At 40.3% G+C, this 22,181-nt stretch overlaps 1 protein-coding gene across 2 annotated transcripts; it reads right to left on the reverse strand.

Moving 5' to 3' along the window:
- Nucleotides 1–62: 62 nt before the first annotated feature.
- On the reverse strand, nucleotides 63–21,489 carry dnajb1a (DnaJ heat shock protein family (Hsp40) member B1a). Of its 2 annotated transcripts, none has more exons than XM_060942488.1 (3): nucleotides 21,300–21,489; nucleotides 12,352–12,917; nucleotides 63–1,818 (listed from the first exon to the last, which is right to left on the reverse strand). In XM_060942488.1, exons 2-3 carry the CDS (start codon nucleotides 12,844–12,846, stop codon nucleotides 1,588–1,590), a joined length of 726 nt encoding a protein of 241 aa, XP_060798471.1. In that variant the 5' UTR covers nucleotides 12,847–12,917; nucleotides 21,300–21,489; the 3' UTR covers nucleotides 63–1,587. The 2 variants fall into 2 exon arrangements, with proteins under 2 accessions (XP_060798471.1, XP_060798470.1); XM_060942487.1 differs by having other exon boundaries at nucleotides 303–1,818; nucleotides 20,939–21,489.
- Nucleotides 21,490–22,181: the final 692 nt, after the last annotated feature.

Here is a 22,181-nt window from a genome sequence, read left to right on the forward strand (position 1 = left end):
CAAATCGCTTCTCACTTCTCTTCAATTTCGCCTTCGATATATTTCTAATCCCGCAAACACATTGTTCAGCAACTTTGCTTGCGTTTGATGAGTGGTATAAATGTGCACAGCTCGCAAAACCACCTCAGCACTCAGTTCTCTCGCTCTTATTGTTTTGAAAACACACCGGTGCATTTGAGGTATTTATATTTCCGACATGCATGTGAAACCTCGCCCTCAAGTCACACCTCTGGCTGCGGAGCACTTTAAAAACAAACACACACCGGCGTGGCTTTATACTGGCGTTGTTTGGTTCAGGGTAAACAACCAAATCCGGCCGTGGCAGCGAGGGCGCGGTCAAGCGTCGGTTAGTGAATGGAGGGCGGGGCTAGGGAAGGTGAGTGGCAAAGTGATCTCGCCTGTTGTTAATTGATGTGTCTGTTTTTTAGTAATGACAGAGCGGTGAAAAGGAGGAGGAGAACGAAGAGGTGGTCGTCTCCCAACCAGAGTGCGCGTGTGTAGAGTAAAGTAACACTGAAAGGCTATTTTGAAAATAAAAAAGACTGTGTTTAACATCATTTCTCACCTGTCTGTGCTTCAGTAATCCACCCACCTGAGGGACAGACCATCGAGGGGGCTTCTTAGTCGCCTTTACAACGTTCAAAAACACAACAGTGATGCGTGTAACCCGTCTGATAGCACACTTTTATTTACCATGGAGTCAATAAAAGAAAGAAAAAACACATTGAGCCTTAGGCTTTCATGATGGATGAAAATAATATTAAGTGCATTCATGTTTTAAAAACAGCAAGAGGCCATGCTGAAACTTAAAAAAAACCACAATGTTTTAAAATATTGTTTATAGTTGCTGTGAGGTGTGTAGTTCAACGCTGCTGAAGCTGCCGCCGTCTTGCAAGACTGTGTCTTTTGATGCATCTTTTTTTTTTTTTTTGCATTAAACAACTGAAAATAAAGAACAACTGCGTTAACATGTCTTTAATGAATTTGCATACACGCGATATGGAAATCTGATTGTTTCAGAAGACCACACACACACACACACATATATGTGAAAATGCATGTGGATCATGCGGTATCAGGATCTGAGGCACAAGACGCATGAAACGAAACAGGGTCACAGTGAAAAGCTGCATTCAGGAGCGTGTGGACGTACCTGAGACACACTGACTGCGCTGGCTGCAATGAGAAAGAGTCACTGTGGAAGCACCGGGAGAAAATACACACACACACACACACCGGCTGTCTGTCCCTACTTTCTCTGATTAACGAGAAAAAAAAAAAAAGCCAATAATGAATTACATTCTAACTAGAAAGAGAAAGAAAATAAAACCACACTGTCTGTAATCTCACAGGAGCTGAAGGAGAAATAATTACGAAGGCAGCTGCAACAACTCTGAGGTAATGCATACCCTGTGTGTGTGTGTCGGTCGAGTGTCTGTTGGTACTGTGCAAGGGATTCACAGTGATGTCAAAAGTGCACTCAACACATTGAAGTGGTTTATAAATTAACACTATGGAACAGTCTGGCTGTGTGCAGCAGGATCCGCCTCCACCCCAAACCCCGCCCACACCCATCTGGGGCGTGGTTCATGGTGGGAGGATCTGCAGCAAGGCGTCACGAGTGTTCTGTGTTACTTTGTCTGGAAACTTCACAACAAACTCCAGCACCATGTCCCCTCTCTTATCAGGGTATTTGGACAGGGGCAGTCCCTCGCCCACGACCTGCTTCTTCATGCCCGGTTTGAGGACGTCGTGAGACGTCACGGTGATGGTCCGGCCGTCCAGCGTCGGCGCGGTGATCGAGCAGCCGCACAGCGCCTGTAGATATGAAAAATCATAAGTCTTAGGCACCCTATTTTTTTTCCCCCCCATACAAACTTTAGCCCTGTCCACACTAGGGATTTTGTACCGATACAAAACTACTTTCGTACCGCAACACCTGTCCACACTAGCAACTATACCGGTACTGTAGCGGTATAACTGTATCGGTACGAAACCCACAAATGTATGGGTTTCGTACCGGTACTGTAGCGCTTCGCTGTAGTGTGGACAGATGAAGCGGCTCTGTATCGATACAAATATAATGCGCATGCGCAAAGTCACACACCTCAATCGATGTCTTCGCTGAATAAAATAGTGAAGAACGGAGATTCGTTTGTTTCTTTCTCAACTGCCTCGCGCGTTTTATACGATTCGACTGAATAAATGACCACCAGAAATACAGACTGTACACTGACAACAAAAAGCACACACACGGTGTTTCATCCGTACGGAAGCCGAGAGAGGCCCTTCATATAATCCTTTTTTTTTTTTTTATTCACCTTGTTATCCCGAGATAACGATATAATTAATTCAGGATCTCGAGAAAACAACACAACTAATTTGAGATCTCGAGAAAACAAAACCGTTATTTCGAGATCTCGAGAAAACAAAACAATTATTTCATGATCTCGAGTAAACAGCTGAGAAATGGTTCATTCAGGTGCGCCAAGAGACTTGTGATATGCTGACTTTGGGGCTATTTCTCATTCTGTATAGACGCAACTTTGATCATTAGAATGTCTGGAATAATCGATCACCTAATAAGGCAATATTTTGATCAGGGGTTGACACAGGGAGAGATTGCATTAAGTCTTTTAATAAGGGATAATTTCAGAATTAGTCCGCGGCACCTCCGCAGAAGACTGGCCCGGCTTCGTCTCTACCGACGGAGATACAGTGATCCAGCTGAGATCATGAAATAATTTTGTTTTCTCGAGATCTCGAAATAACGGATGCCATATATTCTCGGAAGGAAGTTACTCGGTAACCACGGAAACATTTCGCGCACACACATTTCAACTACCGTGAAAGAAAACCGCAAACATTTCTCGCTAGTGTGGACAGATGCACTAAACTGTACCGCTATACTTTGTATCGATACAGTTATACCACTTTCGTACCGGTATAAGTGTGAACACAGCATTAGTGACAGATTTCTCTCTCACGACTTCTACGTTCTCGAGTCAGTACAAAAAACATTTTCAAGCTTTCCCTTTTATGGAGGTTTGTGGGTGTGGCTAAGTGTAACCCTACAGGCATTTAGTGGATGCTCTTATCCATTACACGCCCACAGTGCGCAGCCCAGGGAGCAGTTGGGGGTTAGGGGCCTTGCTCAAGGGCACTTCAGCCATTCCTGCTGGTCCAGGGAGTCGACCCAGTGACCTTTTGGTCCCTTTAGGCCATGGCTTCCCCTACTATCACACTATCAAGCGAGCAAGAAAGCAAGCTACAGACGATCTCATTTTCGACATGTACACGTGTAACACGGAGTTACGATTTCAGTGACAAAACGACAGCGCGACAAGTCAAGCGGGATCTGCAACATGAATTTAGGAATCTTTAAAAGATGCAAGCCATGATTTTTTTTTTTTTGGTTCCGAAAATATTTGGTTATAGTTAGCAAAAAACATTGTGTGGCAGCCTGGGAAAAATCTTTCACATGGTGACGTTTTCTACGATATACAGTACCAGTGTGGGAAATAAGGAATTTTAAGCAGACAGACAAGTATAAAATGTTATCATCTGTCCGTCCAAATTTCAGTCTGTCTGAATGACGGGCTAAAGGCCTGGAACAATGCGGACAGGGGTCCGGGGCCCGCCTTAGGGCTTGAGATGCCTGGAGGGCTTTAGATGCCTGGAGGGCTTTAGATGCCTGGAAATGGCTTCTCGGCTATTTCCAGGCACATTTTTGTGGCCAAATTATGCTAGATATTAGTTGCTTAATTACACTACAGATTGAATCTAATTTACAAGAAAATGTCAGAAGGTTCAAGACGAACCTGCTTAAAGTTCTACCCGAGAAAACAGTAGCACACACAGGTCAGTTCCATGTCTAGAAAAAAGTGTGTGTGTGTGTGGGGGGGGGTGTTCCACCTAGGTTACAACTTACTGGGACTCATATACAGGTACTATAATAACGCTCATGAAATGTTGTGTCAACAATAACTATTTTTATACTACAAGTCTATAAGAAATTTAGTAATTAAGAATACAATTATTCTTACATAATAGAGTTGAAATTTTGAGTCCGGGATTCCAAGTAACTTTGGAACAAAATGACTCAAAACGAGACATGGGAACATCATTTGGCATTCAGGCTAAAATCTGCTGGACTAGAACTCAGAAAATAGAAGAAAATTCTATTAAACTCTATTAAAATATAAATCTACATCCGACAAAGCATATAACTGACTGCGATTCTTATTATGAATAATTTTTTTTTTAAATGCCATAATAACAACATAACCACTGACTGGCAGTTTGGCACTTAACCTAATACTGTACTGCAAAGTTTTACATAAACTGAACTCTTAGGGTGTATTCAGACCAGGATAGTTCGATAGTTCACTTGCTTTGGTCCGAACCAAATGTTTTTTTTATTTTTTCATTTTGGCGCGGTTCGCTTTCACACTGTACATTTTAGTAAGCGGACCAAAATCTGTCAACAAAGCCACGCGCCCTGAGGTCGTTCAGCTATTGGTCAGAGACGACACGCGCACAAAGCGTCAAGTTCAAAAGTAGTCATGGAGGCTTTCCGTGCTGTTATTCTTTTTAATGTCATCAAAGCTATATGTTTTTTCCAGTTTTTACTGTTTGCACAATTGTGTGATTACTATGCTGTTGTACAAGTAATTTATCAACGACGACTTCAAAGGGCAAGGCGGCTACGGAGGATAGCGCTGATGAGCGCACATCATGTTGCGACAGTTCTGGCTCTTCACGCAAGACGGAGGAGGTATGTGTCGGGATATTCGCCTTATCCATCGTAATAGATGAATTTCTTTTTTGCGTCGCTAGTACCGCCACTCTCTGAAAGAATGTCCCTGATTTTAATGTAGGTCTGACGGAGTTTCTTCACTTTTAGCCGACATTGTTCTGGGGAGCGCGTGAACCCCTTCTCCTTCATTTTCTCACTGAATACAGCAAACACGTCGGCATTTTTGTGTGTTCTCTCCAAAAGCTCAGATATGTGGACATCTGCCCATATATCCACAAGGGTGCGCGTTTCTTCCTCGGCCCACGTTTGCCCCCGACTCATTTTTTGTACTCGGTAGTCTAGCCTACCACTTGTCTGAATGACTGAACGACTGTTGTAAGGTTCCCTTGACAACCGAAACAGTGTTTGCACTTTGCGGTGGAGTGTCAAGACTCTGTTTCCCATAATGCTCGACAAACGACAGAAGCTCCTGAGGTACAAAAAAGCAAAACTGTCGGATTAGGTCCGGTCTGCTTTCACACCTCCAAAAGATCCGCACCAGGGTTCCTTTGGTCCGGACCGAGTCCGACCTTGCAGCTCGGTCTCGGTCCGCTTGTTTGGTCCGGACCAGAGTTTGGTGGTTTGTATTCAGACCAACCCAAAAGGTCCAGACCAAGGGAAATTTGGTTCATTTGGTCGTTTGGTCCGGACCAAACAACGTAGGTGTGAATACGCCCTTAATCAACTGACTGGATCAATTAGATCCTGTCAACCCTAAAGCCTAGGTCACAACCGGACGTACGATTTTTTGGCCGTGCGATTTTTGCCGTTTCCCAAATCGCTGCGTTTTTTTTTTGTTCGTGGAGAAAGACGCACGTTGGCCGTAAGTTTGTCTTGCAACCTGAAAAAAAAAGTAAGCACCTGTAGAGTTTGTTTGACATGACAAAGAACCTCTGCGGCCAGTCTACGGCTCGAAAATCAGCACGTCATACGCGCGCCCGCCGTGCGTTTTTTGCACGTAGACCGGCCGTAGGAGCACGTACGACCGGTTGTGACCGAGGTTTTAAACACTATTTCAGCTGCATCGTGCAATAAAAACAGTGAATAATGAGTGTATTATTATTATTTAGTGTGCTACTCAGGGAGAGGGAGGGGCCTGTAAAGTTTGACGGGGTTAGAACCTTTGATGGCAGAGTTTTGAATTTTTAAAGGCTGGCTTGAGCCAGGGCTCGTATTAAAGTTTTTGGTGAGCAGTGCTCGTGCGGGGGTTTCGGGGGCGAATAACGGGCCGAGTCAGGATCATACCGGGCCGTGCCTGCGCTGGTTCGAAAGGGCTTGGGGAACGGGAGGTAAATTTTAATGGTGGCGGAGTTATGTTGTTTTTTTTTAAATCCCCACGTGCAAGAGCAGCTGGAGCAAAGGCTTGTGCTAAAGGTTTCCGCGAGCCGTGCTCGCTCCTGACGTCGTAGCGGGCCGTGCCTGGGCTCGTTTGAAAGGTCTCGGGGATAGGGATGTGCCGTGAAGTTTGGGGACGGGCTGGGACTTTGGGTGGCCGAGTTATGACAATGTATTCACCCAGTGTAACATTTAGAGGAAAATTAGAAGCAGATTAGATCCATATCTTTACCGACCAAATTACAGGTAAACGTCCACCAGTCCGGCCTGATTTCCCTCACTGCAGCACTGTACAAAAGTCTTAGCCCCCCCCCCATTTTTTTTTTCATACAAACTTTGTTAGAGATTTCTATTTTATGACTTCCACATTACAAAACCTTACAAAAACATTTGAGTTCCAAAAGTATCTGAGCAGCATAAGAGATCATTTTTCAAAAATAAGAGAGCATTTTTCAGACAGAAAAAAGAAAACAATGAAGGCTGCTGGGTTTTGGTGCAAAATGAAGAAGCGAGTGTGACAGTCAAAGTGTCCAGAAGAACTGTGGCTGGTTCTGGAAGACGCTCAGTAAAACCTACAGCTCATTTCCGCATAAAACTGCACTCATTGTACCGGAGACTTTTTTTTTTTAAAGCAAAAGGGTCGTCTCACACCAAACTGTTTCATTAATTATGGCTTACTGATTACTGTTTATAGTATTTTTGTGGCTACTGCCTCATAGAGGCGAAGCAAGGCAGTTGACACTATGTCATCGTGCTGTAAGAATGAGTGTAACAATAGCGCACTGCGTATACGCACAAGCATTACAATCACCAGAACGGCGAATCGTGATCTCGCGATACGAACAGTTGATCTCGCGTTATCAAAGGTGCACAAGAACGAGTGGCGAAGCCATGATGTCATCGTGTTGTAAGAATGAGTTTAACAATAGCGAAACTTCGTAGCCAGTCAGCACTGATCCTGATCGAGTTCGATTACCCGTTCTACTTCTTGATAAACTTTGGAACCAATCAGAACTAGAAATGAAATAAGAGAAACTTCGTTATAACTCCGTCGTATCGGAAGATAATCAGCAGATAAAAAGATAAATGAAATTCACCTTGTGGTTCGCCGAGGCTACTGATTCGATATCAAATAAGTGGTGTTTATTTTAAGAAAATTTACCTTTTGATTATCACAGCTTTTGTTTGGTCCTTCTGAAAGGGCAAATGAAAGGTTTTGTAAGTTTTTGAGTTTTTAAGCTTTGTGGCAGATATATTGAGAAGCCGATATCAAACTTCTGCTATTCGCTTTAATATATTATTTTAGTGTCTTTACACGACACTTGTGAAAAAAAACCTGTGCTCATTAGTACTAAATAATGCTTCTAAGACACTCCATGAACAAGTGCTTTCTTTCTTTCTCACTATTTTGAAAACAGATCGAGTTCACAGCACTGTATTTTGAACAAAACACAGTAAACAAAATCGGTAACCAAAATACTCCGAGCCCTGACGCTGCTCACAGCTCGGTGATGTTTGCAAGAGATGAGGCGAGGATCATTGATAACATGTACGATATATATGGGTCTGTCTCAGAAACTGGGTACTGTGGGGGTCCCCCACTAAATATACTCTCAGTCAATAAACTATACGGTTTTGAATGGTGATGTTGGTTTTAATTTGAAAGAAATAATACAGATAAAACTAAATCTTTGATGTGAATACTCTATTCAGAATTTGGCAAAAATTCTGCAAATTTGTGGAAAAATGGCGGCTTGATCTGGGACATGATAAACGGTCGACTACATCGCATTCCCTTAAAAAGGTTGTAGTCCACTGAAAAGTCTACAGTTATCACTGATTGTATTTTAAGTTGTAACTTTATCCACCTAAGGATCGGTGCGCTCACAGAATAATCATAACCGTAATAAAACATCATGCAAAATATTTCATCACCGTTGTAACTCCGTTTTCCGCAAACCAATACGATCGTGTGTTTTGATCTAAACGGAAAGCCTCAGTAGCAACTTAAAATCACTACGCCGTATAAACATTTAGTTATAAATCTGCGATTTTGTTTTTTAAAGCGAAAGCTGAAAGTTCGGTATAGAATACGTTTCTTACAGATTATGTTACGATGGTAGCTGGGCTTGTATGAATTTCTGAGCTATAAAATGAGTTGTGGTCTGTTTTTTACCGTAGCGTGTTATTTGTGTGCGGGGAAGGACACACATCAGGCCATCCTTAAAAAAAATAATCTGTTTCCTGTCCACCGGGTGAGCAAAAAAATTTTCAGTCGGGAGGGAGGGATTTATTTTTTTTTTAATATTTTTATATATATATGGATGGATAAGAAATCGCAATGCTGTGTTTGCTTTCTCTTTCAGTACTTTATTACAAAAGCAGACACATTTAATAAAATATGACGGTTTAATCAACTGAAACTTGTACAAAAACTTTAAGTTAGCATTTTAAACGCTGACTGCAACATTTGCAAAACTTTTACAAAGGTACTTAAAATGTCCGACACACGGACTTTTTGTAGTTCTAAATCGAGCGTTAGGCTGAGTTCGGATGAAATTACACTATTAAAATGATCACTGAATGATTTGTTTTTCTGAATCTTTACTATTTTGTTGTTCGCTAGAATACCATTTTGCGATTTCACGCTTAAGCAAATGTTTGAAAACTCCGGCTCTCCTTCCTTCATGGTGGCTGCCGTTTTTTTGTGCCGCACGGCGCATGCGCAGAGCTGATTCGGTTCAGAGTGCGCGCGCACTCGGCGGAGGCAGTAGTGTGTCGGAGGGGACAGAAGCAGAGATGACGCTTATTTTGTCTCCGGTAAACCAGTCTTCTCTCGTTCAATTACGTGCTGGCATCAAAAGACACCGTTGGTTGTAAATGAAGCCAAACTGAGTGGTTGGAGTGTATTTTCATACACAAATGGAGAAATGTTGGCTGAGTGTGTAATTGTGTCGCCCCACTGCAGACCGTTGTCGTTGTTAATTCATAGCATGCTCAGCTGCGTGAATGTGTCATGCACCGAAAATAAGAGATTTACAAGCCAGGAACGCCTCATGATGCAATACGCAAGAAAAGAAAGAAGATTTACTGCCATTTTACTTTGTATTTGAGTAAAGTGAATAAATAAATGGTCTGTGGAAAATACATTTAATCCTGGGAACTGTGTGCACAGGAGTTTTTGTGTTTACTCCCCCCGGCTGGCTACTTATTTGTCATGGCTGGCTAGTATGAGCCTCAGTGGAAAGCCCTGGGAATGCAGAAATGTCAAGTTCGATTTTAGATTTACGAACCCGAAAAAAAAAAAAAAATGTCGAAAAACTGGCGTTTAAAAAAAAAAATTTCAACCGCACAAACGGCACTCACCCGGCCGGTGGACCGGAAACAGAACATTTTTTAATAATGGCCTTAAGGCAGATTCTACCGTAACTGGATCCATTAATCACTTGCCCACAAAATAAGAAATTTTTCTTGTCCTTTTTTCAGTGAGGTAATATTTTCAAGATTGAAAATTTGGTCTTCTAAAACAGCACGTCATTTAAAAATACACTGAGTATATCAATAAAAGATTTTTAAAGAATAAAGTTCTATTTCTTTGACATATCTGACCGACATAACTCCCATTTTAAAAATCCCTTTCATTATCCCTGTTGCTATCGTCAGTGAATTTCTGTCAGATGACCTGACGATAGACTCGGCCATTATGGATCTTTGGTAGTTATCGTGTGGAAGCAGGCTTTATCATTTTTGGGTGTCAACAGATAGAGTTGAAATAGATTAACAGCGAAAAAACTATTTCGTTCACGAGAGAAGCCCACAGTTATTTTTAAAAAATGCTATCGTCAGTCTGTCAGTCTAATGCACCTGACGATAGCAAAATTCAAGCCCTCACCACGCACATGTTGACTGACGCAAAGAGGAAATTCTACTGCGCATGATTTTTGCGACAGCAGACATTTACTTCCGGGCAAGACTCGGAGTTCTGACAGCTAGATTTCATCAAATAAATCAAGGTAAGATTTTCAGTCAGCTATCCTGACTATAGAAATTTTTGACGATAGAAACATTGAGAATATATTTGTGCGTTCATATTTAAATTTTTCTGGAGGAAAACTATCGTAAGTTGAGATAAATCAGAGCCACTTGCGACCCTTTCAGCCGACAGGCCATTTCAATGTGTTATTTCCCCGCGAAAGTGACCCAGTCGTGTCTATCGTCACTGTTCTGACAATTATTGTTGATATTTCAATTTTGAAAATAAAATTTATCTTTTTTATTTCAATATTTTATTTTATTATTTGGTTCTAGTGATGAGGTATTTAATATTATTACTAAATTTGTCAGATTAATAATGTAAGAAACAGTTTTGTTGCTATTGCCATCTAGAGTGTCTGTCAGAATAGGATGGTAGACGTTAGTTTGTCTGTCAGATTTTGATGATAGAAACCGATGTGTTTCTATTGTCATTTAGCATGTCTGTCATGTCAGGCTTTTATTAATTAGTTACCAGGACTACGGTCCTAAAATTTACTGTGAATGTCCAAGACCCCAAATGCTACTAGAAAAACTTAATAGAATGATCAAAATAATCAATTCAGCAATTTAAGGAGATGAGACTTAACTGGCCTCCGTTATGGTAGAATCTGCCTTAACAATTTGCATGTGTCGAATGGAATTTTCCACTCCAGCAGTTAGAAGTTGATCGCGCTTCCATTTGCGGTCTCTCTGTTACGCGGGTGATCTGTTCGGGCGTTATCACTGAAAAGGTGAGTTTTGACGGTTTTATTTTGTTTTAGTCTTGCAGTATAAGGCAGTAGAATGTTTCTTTTTCATCTTACTTTCATATTTCGTAGTGTTTGCGTATTTTTGGCCAATATTTTGCAACCATGGTCAGTTTAGATCAAACTTTTGATAGAATCTACGGCCAGTCATTTTGCCCCGCCCCCGCCTCGCGCTCCGTCCGGTGCGGTAGTGATGTCCCGTTGCTCGCACGCCGCAGCAGAGACCCGCGCGACCTTCAGCCGGTACAGTCGCTGTTCTTTTACCACCGCCGTTATTCTCATCTTTCCGGTGTGTTCTTGATTTTTCCATTGTGTCCTATTTCACCATATCAAATCCCCAAACTGTATCATATTATTCATATTTAAGTGAATAATCAATTCAGTCATCATAACTTGGCATTTTTAACCCAAGAAATCAAAAAGAGGAAATTTATTCAATATTTTCACTCATCTGTGAAGGAGGGGCTTTAATTCTTCATGATGTCGTTATTTTCTATGTAAATAAATTTTACAAAAGCATTTGAATTGTAATTTTAAAAAATGTTCCACAGTGGAGGCCCGATAAAGCAAGATGCTATCTTTATTCTTATTAAACATGACAAAAGAAACATCGAGTGTTAGGTAAATGCAAAAAAAAAAAAATAGTAAAATTAGAAAATTTATTTTTTGACCATAATGTCCCAAATGAGAGAGCAGTTTCTGAGACGGACCCATACGCGATATTTACTGTATGGACATGGGATCAGAAAAGAGTTTTATTTATAAGCAGGAGCCAGATGGACCCATAGGGGACCTTATCCCCCCCCATGTTAAAACATTTCATTATTCTTTAAGCCATTTTTGGTTTACAGCATTTCTTTATATGTGCTGAAGACTTTTGTACACGACTGTAGATTTTATAATGATTATTCTTTCCTGATGTGTCGTGTTTGTGCTCCTGACAAAAAGTCAGCATGTTTCAGTTATATTGTTTTCTTTGCGTTTCGCACATTTGATTCACTTCCTGCACGAGTCGATTCAGAGTCAAATCACTTTCTCATTGCAATCGAACCACTCCTGAAGAAGAAATGACTTGGAAGCTGCCCGAGACACCCTCAGATGGGTTGTTGCCCCAAAAAAAAAAAAGCACGGAAGAAGAGAAGACACCAGGCCCTGTACGAGAAAGCATCCTTAAAAAAGCTACATAGCAGAACTGCAATAGTACACGCAGGAGGTCATTTTTCATTTTAATCGCAAATATTTAAACGTATAACCGTTTGATTGTGGGATGCTACATGCTCCGATAGCACGTTTTGGATTTCCTCTTGTATGAGAGTCAGAACGTCAGGAATAAACCACTTGATGTCGAGAACAGCTGCTGCTCGAGAAAATTATTCAACACCTGACCAATCAGAAGCCGTGATATAAAGAATCAGCTCTGAGCAGGAGGACACTCACGTCTCGGAGGGATATTCTCACAGGGTAGATGATGTTGGAGCCGTCTCTGCGGAACACCGGATGCGCCTTGTCTTTTACAACAAACACGATGTCGGCGGGGATGTTGGTGGGCGTCTCGTCTCCCTCTTTGGGGAACGTGATCTTCGTGCCCTCTTTCCAGCCAGGCTTGATGTTCACAGTGAGGATCTTGTCCTCGGTCCGGACCGTGCAGCCGTCCGGGTTCAGCCGCTTGCGCGAGATCTTCATCTTCTTGGTGCAGCCAGAGAACACCTCCTCCAAGCTCACCTTGAGCTCGTGAATAACTGGAGGGTCTTTCTTCTTCTCCCGCGCTGCGCGTGTGCTGCCAACGCGAGTCTTAAAGGACCTGGGAAAGCCTCCCATACCTCCCATGCCAAACGCAGCGAAGGGGTCGTCCACGTCCATGTCGTCGTCGTCAGCGCCATGGGCGAAGAACTGATCGAACGGACTGCGGCCGCCGAAGAACTCGGCGAACATGGCGTGTGGGTCTCCGTGGAACGTGTAGCTTGGCCCATTGGCTCCACAACCTCCAGAATGGCCTTTAAGTCCTGGAGGGAGAGAGAGATACAACCAATCTTTTTTTTTTTTTTAAACCCTAACAAGCTTCCCTGTTTGAACCCATCCGATTCTGACTCCACCCCCATGCTGAAAGAACACACTGTAGAAAAATAAATCCAGCTACCGTATTTTCTGGACTATAAGCCGCTACTTTTTTCCTAGGTTTTGAACCATGCGGCTTATACAAAGGTGCGGCTATTCTGTGGATTTTTCTTCCACCGCTAGGGGCGCTCTAACCGGAAGTAGAATCAAAAATAAGATAGACGAAAAATCAATGCAAAGAAGAATTAGCAGATCTTTAGCAGATAGAACACGCACGACAAATTACTAACTGGTAATTATTTTCAAATCCAGCGAAGATGATTAAAGTGACTTGTGGTTTCAAACACAGGAGAAATGAAGGTAAATAAATACCGGTTATTTTCTCTTGGTTCTGTTCCGTTTTAATCAGCAAAGTTGCTGCCGTGTTAAAAGGCACTGTTCGGAAAGAATCTGTTCAGGTACATACATGTACATTTACAGTACAAAATCGTTCTGTACATGCAGTAAATATCTAATTTTTCAACATGGATATCTGCGGCTTATAGCCCGGTGCGGCTTGTATATCTTTTTTTTTTTTAAAAATAGAGCGGATGCGGCTTATATACAGGTGCGCTCTATAGTCCAGAAAATACGGTAGTTAATAATGGAGAGACATTCACATGCTGGAGAAGTCAAACATTTAAAAAAAAATTAGCAACAGAAGCCTTTCTATGACAGCGACCTGTCAATCAAACAAGGAGGTGGGGCTTGAAAAAAAAAAAAAAAAGCCTTTCACTGCCTGCCTTTCAGAAAACTTTCTGAAAAGACGTTTGCCAATCCTTTATGAGATAAGAATGCATCCAAAAGCAAATGTGTATGACCTTGGAGAATGTTTTTCTTTTTTGCAAAATATGTACATTCAATAAATAAATAAAGAAAGAAAGAAAAATAAAAAATAAAACCCCCAATGCTCATACATTCCAAAATACTCAAGACATCTGGGTGAAAATATCTACACAACCACACTCATCGTTTAAACATGAGCTGCATCAAATCTAACCCAAATAACTTAAATAAACAAACCTCTCAGATTTGTGGTCAGTATGGAAGCCCGCAATATGAAGTTATACAGTAGGTCATAATAATAAGAACATTTCATAATACTGACTTTGTACCCCACAATAATCATCATCATAATAAAAACTTGATATTTCTTAATAATGAAATTTTTTTTTCAAAATTAAAATGACAATCTCTCAATTATGAGATAGCAAGTCAAAATTCTGAGATACTGTCATTATTCTGAGATAGCAATTTATAACCGAGCCATTAAGTCATAATTATGAGATAGTATTCCAGTTATGAATTACTAAGTCATAATTATGAGACAGTAAGTCACAATGAGATAGAATTTCATTATTCTGAGATAATCCCAATTATGAATTACTAAGTCATAATTATGAGATAGTATTCCATTATTCTGATAGCAATTCATAACTGAGACACCAAGTCATAATTATGAGACAGTAAGTCACAATGAGATAGGATTTCATCATTTTGAGTAATTCATAATTGAGATTATCTACAAGTCATAATTATGAGATAGTGTCTCTTATGAATTACTGAGTCATAATTATGAGACAGTATTCCATTATTCTGAGATAGTGCCTCAGTTATGAATTGCCAAGTCAAAATTATGAGACAGTACATCACAATGAAATAGGATTTCATTATTCTGACATAGCAATTCATAACGTAGAAACCAAGATAAAATTATGAGATAGTCAGTCATAATTATGAGATATTGTCTCTTACGAATTACTATGTCTGAGATAGCAATTCTTAACTGAGAGACTAAGTTATAATTATGAGATATGTAGTACATCACAATGAGATAGTATTCCATTATTCTGAGACAATCTCAATTATGAATTGCTAAGTCTTATGAAATAGTAAGAATAATTATGAGATAGTACCGCTTATTAATTAGTAATTCATAATTATGAGATAGTATTCCATTATTCTGAGATAGTGTCTCAGTTATGAATTGCCAAGTTATAATTACGAGATAGTACGTTACAATGAGATAGGATTTCATTATTCTGAAATAGCAAATCATAACAGACACCAAGATATAATTGAGATAGTCAGTCAATTATGAGACAGCAAGTCAAACTTATGAGATAGCGTCTCAGTTATAAATAAGTTATAATTATGAGATAGTAAATCGTAATGAGATAGGATTCCATTCTTCTGAGACACTGTCTCCATTATGAATTGCTAAGTCATAATTATGAGATAGTAAGTCACAATAATGGTATAGTGTCTCTTATGAATTGCTAAGTTATAATTATGAGACAGTAAGTCACAATGACATGGGATTTCATTGTTCTGAAATAGCAATTCATAGCATAGACAGTAAGACAATTATGAGATAGTCAGTCATACTTATGAGATAGTATCTCTTATGAATTAGTAAGTCATAATTATGAGTGTCTCAGTTATAAATTACCAAGTCATTATTATGAGACAGTAAGTTGTAATGAGAAAGGATCCCATTATTCTGAAATAATCTCAGGTTATAAATTGCCAAGTCATAATTATGAGATAGTAATGAGAAGATTCCTTTATTCTGAGACAACAATTGATAACAGAGATACTCAGTCCTAATTATGAGATAGTACCCCAGTTATAAATTGCCAAGTCATAATTATGAGACAGTAATGAGAAGATTCCTTTAGTCTGAGACAATTCATAATAGAGACACTCAGTCCTAATTATGAGATAGTATCTCAGTTATAAATTGCCAAGCCATAATTATGAGATAGTAATGAGAAGATTCCTTTATTCTGAGACAACAATTCATAATAGAGACACTCAGTCCTAATTACGAGATAGTATCTGTTATAAATTGTCAAGTCATAACTATGCAGGGTTTCCCATACATAGACTATTGTGTGGCGCAGCGCCACACAATGGATTCCTAGCGCCACACAATCAGACTCGCGATTTTTGGAAAAAAAAAAAATCCGTTGCGCTAATTAAAAATAACGCAGCCTTCCCGATTCGCCTTCCGACCGCTTATTTTAAAAGGTAGCCTACATCGTGCTCGTGATGAGCTTTATCATAGCCTTCTTGGCTTACAGGAAACGGACATCCCGGAGTCAGGCTATAAACCAATTTTGATGCGTACAGTAGCAGCTTTACGTGAGGAACCGGCCTTATTGCATTATCCCGGTTATCCCGCTTCAGCAATGACTTCCCTTACGATAGGGCACTGGAGGTTTTTTTTCAGGAAGCCACGCAGAATTAAATGTTCTGATAGGGCATGCAGGCTTTGCACCAATTAGGGTAATGCTTTTTCATTATTGTTAGTTGCCTTGGTGTTACCTTAAGTGGTTTCTTACATCTAATTATGATATTTTATTATTATTTTGTTGTTACATTATACTATTTATTTCATTTTAGTATTGGTTGAGGTAAGTGTTGAGTTCAATTTAAAATAAAAACCTCCAGCTTGTTTTTTGCAATTTATTCCTTGAATGTCAACTAAAGAATGATTGAAAGATTGCCACCAAAAAGGCAAAAAACTAAAAGGTCAAAACCAGAGATGCACCGATTGACCGGCTGCTGATCGGAATCGGCCGATTTTCACGTGATCGGCCATGACCGGCGACCGGCCGGGCAAAATTAAAATATGCCGATTTTCTACCGATCAAAACTTATGTATCACAGAGATGAAAGTGGAAATACTCGTAATTCGCAACTAAAAAGACTGCAGCAGGGGCGTCGTGGCTCAGGTGGTTAAGGCGCCATACCATGAATGCGGGCGACCCGGGTTCGATTCCGGCCCGAGGTCATTTCCCGATCCCTTCCCGTCTCTCTCTCTCCTGCTCATTTCCTGTCTCTACACTGTCCTATCCAATAAAGGTGCAAAAAGCCCAAAAAATATATTTAAAAAAAAAAATAAATAAAAAGACTGCAGCTCCACTGGCAGCTTGAACATGCTTTCTAGTGCGATTGTGTTGCGCTTGCGCAGAACAGTGTCAGTCCTGCGTGCCTAACGAGCTCCGGCGCGCGTGCCGTTAACAACAACAACAAAAAAAAATCACTATATTTGGATATCCAAATATAGTGAATTTTTTTGTGTGCCAGATATTGGATGTGAAAAGAAGAAAATGTTTGTGGTTGTGTGAATTTCCCATTACAGGAATTAATACGTTAGCCTATTACCAAACATCTAGTTAGATTTGTACAAAGAGAGAGAAAAAAAATGTCTTTGTTTGTTTTACAACCTTGGTTGCACTTGATTCCATTGGAAATTACTCTACAAATACACATTTGACAAAGATGATAGAATGGCTATGGTACAAGTATGACTGGAAATTATTTTTGTATTTTGATACTGAATGAAGAAATGGGTTGTTCTATAAGGCAGAAGTTTTCAAATCTAAATAGGCTTATGAAAGTGTGTTCCATAGCAGTTGGCAAATAATATATGAGGGGGAAGTTGTTTTTGTGCCAGATATTGGATGGGAAAAGAAAAAGTGTTTGTGTGAATTTCCTGTTTCAGGAATTAATATGTTAATACCAAACATGAAGAAAGATTTTACAAAGAACAATGTCTTTTTGTTCGTTTTCAACCTTTGAGGTGTTTTTATTACTGAATTATATACTGAATTTATTACTGAAAATCTGGCAGAATATCCTATTAAAGAAAAGATAAAAAGAAAATAGTCTTTGTGTGTGCTGTGAAGTGGTTTGAAAAAATGAAATCGGAATCGGCCAAAATCGGTATCGGCAGGTCACACTCCATGGAAAATCGGAATCGGCCCAAAAAATTGCAATCGGTGCATCTCTAGTAAAAACTAAACTTTAACTTCAATTTTGGTGAGTAATTTTCATAAATTTAAAAGACAGGTTTTCCACCAACATCAAGCCCAGCAAACTAATGGCCTGCCCTGTAATGTAAAGTTGGGTTGAGGAATGAAACCAGGCAGGGTTCTGGTAAAAACTGTTTGAGCTGTCTTCTCTTAAAGAACTTAAAAGAATTTAGATTGAACTGAATAATCTCAAATGCTTCTTGTAGCTTTAAAATAGTCCCAGCAGGTGACTCTGAAGAAAAATACTGTGTGTTTGAACACTGCCCGCTGTAAACACTTTGCATACACCCCAGTGACCGACTCCACCGACCGCCACGACACCACCGCGCACGATTCCCTCATCGGCACAGTGGAGCACCACAGATTGCTACCTGGTCTGTGGGAAACACTGCTATGAGATAGTATTGAGAAGATTCCTTTATTCTGAGACATCAATTCATAATAGAGACACTCACTCCTAATTATGAGATAGTATCTCAGTTATAAATTGCCAAGTCATAATTATGAGACAGTAGGGCTTTGACCTTGGCCCAAAAATCATATTCGAAGTTCGTTTGGAAATTAATCTAGACATTCGAATAGTATTCGAACTTTTATTAATTATATTATTCTTAAATGCCTCACTAACACCTCGGCATCAAAATTAAATATGATATTCAGTCCACCAGGGGGCAGTGTTCAGTCAATGTCAATAAGATTACGTGCAGGAAATATGAAATATTCAGGCGTGTTTTTACAACCACTACTAATGAAACGTGCAGTGTCGTAGTAATTGGCATTACACCGGCTGACACTTTTAACGTTACATAATCCACAAACTTCGTCGTTTGTCCGTTGCCTTTTTTGTGTGAAACGCTGTTCCTTCGGTTTCCTGGTTGCTTGTACTGATGAAAGCCTCTAAACTGTAGCCTCACTGACAATCAAAGGGGAACGTTTACAAAATGAGCAGGTACTGCTAGGCCTACACCTAATCTGTGAGTTTATAACACTGCCGTTCCGAGCCCATTCGTGTTGGCTTTTGAGAATGTTTGTTTTGAATGAGACCGGTGTCAGCTGTCATGTCACTGCTTCCTGCTCGCGTCTCTGATTCACAATTCAAACAAACACAGACACAATATGCTATAAGATCACAGATTAGTTTTACGTGCTCACTTCGTTAACTTATGAACTTCATGGTATGTAAATTCCACCATGTGTAGGCTAAATTAATTTAGGCCTATAGGCTACTTGCGCAAGTAAACTAATAATTTTTTTTTAATTTTTTTTTTAGCAACTATCCAAAGTTGACAAAAATAACAGCACATGAAAGCATTACTGCGCACTGTCGCATAGTCTACGTTAGTAATTTCATTTATGTTATAACATCAGGTGTACAAAAACCAACCAAATATCTGCAGAAAAAAAACAAACACCGATATTTTCAGAAGAAAAAGTCACATTTTATATTGCATTTAATCACATCAGCAGTTACATTACACTTCATTTATTGTAGGCCTATGTTGTACTTAATAAAGTCAGACTCTGTCCAATCTCGCAAAAATGACTGACTTCTGATGAGGAAATGAAAAATATTAGAGTTAATATTAGGAATTAGAGTGTCTATCTTCACCTGCCGGCGTATCGCAGCCCCCTCTCACCTTCTAGCGCTCCCGCGTGCAATGTCTTCAAGTGGGCCCTCAAGTTTGAAGTTGTTGACTGATAGGCCAATTTGTTTCCACATATTTTACAGGTAACCTTTTTTTTTATCGCATTCTCCATCTTTTTTTTCGAATCCAAAATAGCACCACGCATCACTTTTTAAATTCTCCGGAGTGCAAATCTCCAACATGCTAGCATCTGACTCCATTGTTCAATGCGTGCCAGCTTGACGCTAACGTCTACAGGTGCCCAGATAAGACAAAAGACAATGACCTTCGCGATTCACATAAATTCCACAGACGTTAAAAAAAAAAAAAACCTGCGACCTGAACTGAAAACGTTTACAACCACATTCACAAAAATAAAAGAATTATGCCTAATGATACCATATACAGGTTCGAATATTTAGAGCTGCCTAATATTCGTTCGAACATCACTTTTTTTCACAACATTCGAATTGTATTCGAATATCGAAGTTCGAAGTCAAAGCCCTATGAGACAGTAATGAGAAGATTCCTTTATTCTGAGACAATTTATAATAGAGACACTCAGTCCTAATTATGAGATAGTATCTCAGTTATAAATTACCAAGTCGTAATTATGAGATAGTATTGAGAATATTCCTTTATTCTGAGACAACAATTCATAATAGACACTCACTCCTAATTATGAGATAGTATCTCAGTTATAAATTACCAAGTCGTAATTATGAGATAGTAATGAGAAGATTCCTTTATTCTGAGACAACAATTCATAATAGAGACACTCAGTCCTAATTATGAGATAGTATCTCAGTTATAAATTGCCAAGTCATAATTATGAGACAGTAATGAGAAGATTCCTTTATTCTGAGACAACAATTCATAATAGAGACACTCAGTCCTAATTATGAGATAGTATCTCAGTTATAAATTGCCAAGTCATAATTATGAGACAGTGATGAGAAGATTCCTTTATTCTGAGACAACAATTCATAATAGAGACACTCAGTCCTAATTATGAGATAGTATCTCAGTTATAAATTACCAAGTCGTAATTATGAGATAGTAATGAGAAGATTCCTTTATTCTGAGACAATTCATAATAGACACTCACTCCTAATTATGAGATAGTATCTCAGTTATAAATTACCAAGTCATAATTATGAGATAGTAATGAGAAGATTCCTTTATTCTGAGACAATTCATAATAGAGACACTCAGTCCTAATTATGAGATAGTATTGCCAAGTCATAATTATGAGACAGAGATAAGATTCCATTATTCTGAGATAATGTCTCAATTATGAATTGCTACGTCATTATTATGAAACTTAAAGTCATGAGAACCTTCTCATGGTGCCGATGGTAAGGGGGGGGACACACACCCCTCCCCCCAAAGGTGCCACCGCTGTGTCACTCATATGACCCCGCCCCTGTCCCAAAGCCCCGCCCCATATATAGGATGACTCACGTCCAGTACGTCACTTACCTTCTTCACCGTATCGGTCGTAAACATCTTTCTTTTTGGCGTCGCTCAGCACATCGTAAGCTTCTGCGATCTCCTTAAACTTGTCCTCGGCTCCGGGGGATTTGTTTTTATCCGGATGGAACCGTAGCGCCTGCTTTCTGTACGCTTTCTTAATCTCATCCTCAGAGGCGCCTTTCTGTAAGCCCAGGACTTTATAATAATCTTTACCCATTACAAACAAAACAATATGAGCTTGTTAAAATATTACTAAAACTCCGAACTATCCGGTTAAACAGCTGTGCGACCCATTCAGAGATTATTAAATCAGATTTCTAGCGAGTTTTTACCGGAAAATTACCGGCGTTCAACAAACTCAACTCACACATTTAACTGTCCCTTCTGCAACAGCCTCGCCGTGTTGATCCCAGACAAGCACCGCCGCATCTCCTAAAGCGCTAAAACAGCCATCCTGGGAATATTATAAAGTTTTCCACACGCGTCAGGAAAAACAACTCGACCTCATCATTTGAACCCACAGAAAGTTCGAGAAAAGCCCGTGCTTCTCCTTCAAAATGTGTGACGTGTTTCTGCGCGTGACATCACAGCGCCACCTGCTGCTCCGGAGCACAGCACTACTCACAAGACCCGCCCCTACTGGGCTGTGATTGGCTCATCAGACCACATCACTCTCAGCCAGTGATCAGACTGTGGAGACTCATTAGACCTTTATTATCTCATCTCATCTCATTATCTGTAGCCGCTTTATCCTGTCCTACAGGGTCACAGGCGAGCTGGAGCCTATCCCAGCTGACTACGGGCGAAAGGCGGGGTACACCCTGGACAAGTCGCCAGGTCATCACAGGGCTGACACATAGACACAGACAACCATTCACACTCACATTCACACCTACGCTCAATTTAGAGTCACCAGTTAACCTAACCTGCATGTCTTTGGACTGTGGGGGAAACCGGAGCACCCGGAGGAAACCCACGCGGACACGGGGAGAACATGCAAACTCCGCACAGAAAGGCCCTCGCCGGCCACGGGGCTCGAACCCGGACCTTCTTGCTGTGAGGCGACAGCACTAACCACTACACCACCGTGCTGCCTCATTAGACCTTTATTATTTAAAAAAAAAAATGTCTCTAGAAGAAGAAACCTTTATTTGTCACATGCACACTTCAAGCACAGTGAAATTCATCCTCTGCATTTAACCCGTCTGAAGCAGTGAACACACCCAGAGCAGTGGGCAGCCACACCAGA

The sequence above is a fragment of the Neoarius graeffei genome, chromosome 16 (genome assembly GCF_027579695.1).
Source record: "Neoarius graeffei isolate fNeoGra1 chromosome 16, fNeoGra1.pri, whole genome shotgun sequence".
NCBI classification, from domain to species: Eukaryota; Metazoa; Chordata; class Actinopteri; order Siluriformes; family Ariidae; genus Neoarius; species Neoarius graeffei.

Coding starts and splice junctions, on each gene's coding strand:
- dnajb1a (XM_060942487.1), bottom strand. CDS start 21,149: ATGGGTAAAGATTATTATAAAGTCCTGGGCTTACAGAAAGGCGCCTCT. Junction 12,918..20,938: donor CGACCGATACGGTGAAGAAG/GTAAGTGACGTA, acceptor CTCTCCCTCCAG/GACTTAAAGGCCATTCTGGA. Junction 1,819..12,351: donor TGAGAATATCCCTCCGAGAC/GTGAGTGTCCTC, acceptor TCATATCTACAG/GCGCTGTGCGGCTGCTCGAT.